General features: G+C 48.7%; 1 protein-coding gene across 1 annotated transcript; it reads left to right on the top strand.

Annotated features, from left to right (window-relative positions):
- Nucleotides 1-380: 380 nt before the first annotated feature.
- LOC148037782 (G-type lectin S-receptor-like serine/threonine-protein kinase SD2-5) lies at nt 381-3718 on the top strand. Its single transcript, XM_087676738.1, has one exon. It carries the CDS (start codon nt 721-723, stop codon nt 3145-3147), a length of 2427 nt encoding a protein of 808 aa, XP_087532864.1. The 5' UTR covers nt 381-720; the 3' UTR covers nt 3148-3718.
- Nucleotides 3719-4187: the final 469 nt, after the last annotated feature.

Here is a 4187-nt window from a genome sequence, read left to right on the forward strand (position 1 = left end):
CCTTCAAATTTGACACCCCACTGGTAGACATTATCTACCTACCAATATTTCCATAATCAATTAATGTAGTTAATCTAGTGTTACTATGCTGATTCCTGAACCAGTCTTTGCCAAACTCATGTGGGGGACGTACGAATGGCGGACAACGTGCCACAAAGGTTGGACTATCGTAACTCTCGTGAGCCTTCAAAGATGACAAAGGTGTCATGAATCAGAATTCAGGATGCCATAGTTTGCGTACAAGCTACAAACCATTGACATCGACCACCTGCAAATTCGTATCCGCTCCTTCACGAGCTTTGTTCACTCCCTGATCATCTATTAATACAATGTGCCAACGCATATTGATCGTCATATAGTCCATATAGGCTATAGTAAATCTTAACCCCCTTACATGCAGCAGTATGAAGCTGCTCACTTATGATATGTGTCTGATAACAATTTTGTTAATTCTTCCTACTGGTACTTATAGTAACACTCAACCAGCAATCACAATAGCTACATCAACACATCTGCAGGGCTTAGCTAGTGCTTCTGATGTTCTGATACTGCCGGATAAGCCCTCGGCTTTGTGAGGGAGAAAAATATGATTTGGTGATAGCCAATGCGACGAACACCATCTCTCCCATTTTGAGCAGCAGAGACGGCTCCTATGCCTGGCAGTTCCTTCACAAGAACAGGCTGAACAACGCCACACAGTGCCTGCTGGTGGTCCGCAACATGCTCTACAACACCACCATCGTCTGGGTCGCCAACAGGGACTACCCTGTCTCGGCGAAGGCGAGCCTCGTCCTTCGGTTCCCGTCCCGCAATCTGCTTCTGCTCGATGCCAAAGGCTCCGTCGCGTGGTCCCCTCAGGCTGACGGCGTCCGGAGCGTTGTTATGAACAGCACGGGCAACCTCCTCCTCCTCGACGACCGCAACTCCACCCTCTGGCAGAGCTTCGACTACCCGACCGACATCATGCTGCCCGGCCAGCGCCTGAGAACCAACCACACCCTCACTGGCAGCATCGATTACTGGAACGGAGACTTCTCTCCCGGCCGCTACACTCTCAAGGCCGAGCCAGGTGGGGCCGTCCTTTACGCCAGCTTTGACGCACAGCAGCACATGGTCCCCTATGAGCTCGTCAATTATGCAGGCGGTCCCAACAACAACATCTCCACAGCCCTGCATTCCGCCTGCAATCACACCACCATTCTCTACATGCAGAACGCAGAAGGTGTCTTGCTGGAGCAAGACGGGCCGGCTATCACTCCGGAGTGCAGAGCCGAGACGGGCGGCATTGCTGATAACGCTCATGGCATCAGCTTTGCGACCCGCCTCGGTGGCGATGGCTTGCGATACTTGCGATTCATGCCCACCGGTGACATCCACTCCTTCCTCCTCTCTTCCAGTGGCCTGAGCCTTGATAACGAGTTCTTCAAGGGATTTTTCAACACCTATTGTAAGCTGCCCTCGTACTGCGGCATCAACAGCCTCTGCAGCTCCGTCCAAACCTGCAGCTGCCCAAATCTGTTCCAATACATCGATTCCTCGGATCCAACTCGAGGTTGCCGCCTTGTAACTCCTCTCAACTGCAGCATATTTAGGAAGCATGAATTCCTGGAACTGTCGGGCGTTGATTACTTCGCCAATCTCTATACAAGCCCTCTCGGGCAGGCAAACAGTGCAGAGGATTGCAAGAATCTGTGCTTGGCTAACTGCTCATGCACTGCGGCCTTCTACAACAATGACACCATGGCCTGCCACGCCTATGACCAAGTGCAAACAATGCTGCCTGGGAGCAGTCCCTCGGTGACAGCCTTCCTTAGGGTGGCACAGCTGCCAGCCACGCCATTCCTAAGCACCAGCAAGCCGTTTCCCAGAAGGGCTATAATAGGTATCAGCAGCGGCCTTGGCGTGATGGTCATCTGTTTGGCGCTCTTGGCTGGCTGGATCACAAGAAGAGCCATGCAAAAGTCGTCGGATGAGTCTGATTCCGAGGAGGAGGCCTTTCTGGAGGGATTGCCTGGGCTGCCCCCAAGGTTCTCATACAAAGACGTGCTCAGCGCCACGCAGGGCTTCAGCAAGAGCCTAGGCACTGGGGGCTCTGGTGCAGTTTACGAAGGGGAGATTCAGCTACCGTCCGACAGCAATCAGCTGCTTGTCAAGGTGGCAGTGAAAGAGCTTAAGATCTCGGAACGCCCCACCATGGCTGCATCTAGTAAGAAGCAGTTCAGAGCAGAGGTGGCCACTCTGGGCAGCGTGAGCCATGTGAATCTGGTCCAACTAAGGGGCTTCTGTGCGGAAGGGATTCACAGGCTTCTCATTTATGAGTACCTAGAGAATGGATCGTTAGACAAGTGGATATTCCGTCGCGCTAGTCCGGAGGCAACTAGCGACGATTCTGCCTCATATGGGTATATTCTTCCATGGGAAGTGAGGTATAGAATAGCACTCGACACAGCCCGAGGGCTGGCCTTCTTGCACGAGGAATGCAGAGACAAGGTCGTTCATTTGGACGTGAAGCCACAAAACATCTTGCTAGACGGAAACTTCCGGGCCAAGCTCTCCGACTTTGGGATGTCCAAATTGATGGATAGAGCCGAGCAAAGCCAGACCGTGACGGCCATGCGAGGCACTCCTGGCTACATGGCACCCGAGTGGTTCCTCAACATTCCCGTCACGGACAAGAGTGACGTTTTCAGCTATGGCATGGTGCTGCTGGAGCTAGTAGGTGGCCGCAAGAACCTCAACCTGGCCGTGGCCAACGAGGAATGGTACTTTCCCGCATGGGCAGTCAAACAGGCTGAGAGTGGCAGGCTCTACGATGTCATTGACAAGCAACTTTTCCCAATAGCCGGGACAAGCGGTGGCATCGACTGTAATGTTGAATTGGCCGGAACTGATCATCAGCTCGCCAATATGCTCTCAAAAATGAAACGCCTCTTGCATGTGGCCTTTTGGTGCATCCAAGAGAATGCAGCGTCTCGGCCTTCCATGACCACGGTGTTGCTGATGCTGGAGGAGCATGTGGAAGTTCCCGACCCTCCTCTCGAGCTCACCTACGTCCTCAGAGGCTCCCGCCCAGCTCATGACTCCAACGCATCTAACAGCTCCGGAAGCGTAAATGTGTTAAGTAGTGTGTTAATGTCGCCCAGATAGTTCTTCATTGTGCCGGTATTCTAACCTGCTTCCTAGACAAACATAATCACAGAGCACTTGGCCCAGACAAGTCTTCCACAAACTATTCTGGAATCTATTCTACACTGCATACCTGTGGGTTAGTATACCTATGTGAAGCAGAGGAGATTTCCATAGGAGCCACGATTTGGATGTCTTTGGTGATACCACTTTGGTAGTACCACAATGGCAACCCCTTAGAGGTAGTACCGCATATGTAATACCACTTATCAAACAAAAATAACAAAAATATCAGGAATACCACTTAGAGGTAGTACTACGTATATAATACCACTTATCAAACAAAAAGAACAGAAAGATCAGGAAAGATGTCTCTCGTGGAGTGTTGAGACCTCTATTGCATTGGCACTAATTAGCATAATAGATTATTAATACTTCTCACCATGTAACAATTACAACAAATGGGCAGTAGTACCACATTTGTAACTCGAGTTGCCAAACAAAAAGATTAGTGAAGGAGCCTTTGCTAGAGTGTTGAATTCAGCCTGTATTGTTTTGGCAATAAATAGCATAATAGATAACCACAACTACTTCTCATCCATGTAACATTTTATAACTATGTTTATAGTGTAATCATAATGAAGTTGATGATGTAAGACAAAATGTGGTTTCACTACAAGATACAGGCCTCATACCAACGTTCAAAGCAACGAAAAGATTCATAAAAAAATTTACCATCGTTTCGTTAAACGCGTCGGTATATCGCATCTCCATGAATCCCTCGCTATTGTGTCAATATGTGCATCAGTGTATATGTTTACGTCACTTTTTTTGCGATGTAAATACTGATGCCAATATCGGTGGTTTGCGACGCCAATAGTTATGTGTGTAGTAAATTTGTGATGTTAATAGCGATGGTTACAGAAAAAGAAGTTGTGATAGGATAGCATTTATATTCTACAAATTGATTACATGTTAAGTGTGCAATAGTCATCAAGATGAGTACAAAATGTACTTAAACCCACAAAGATTGATACATAGAATAAATACAAGATTGTTGA

This window comes from Lygodium microphyllum, chromosome 4 (assembly GCF_053477565.2).
Source record: "Lygodium microphyllum isolate KBCC chromosome 4, Lygodium_microphyllum_v1.1.10, whole genome shotgun sequence".
NCBI classification, from domain to species: domain Eukaryota; kingdom Viridiplantae; phylum Streptophyta; class Polypodiopsida; order Schizaeales; family Lygodiaceae; genus Lygodium; species Lygodium microphyllum.

Excerpts from the sequence above, each read along its gene's own strand:
- LOC148037782 (XM_087676738.1), top strand. The coding sequence starts at position 721 with ATGCTCTACAACACCACCATCGTCTGGGTCGCCAACAGGGACTACCCT.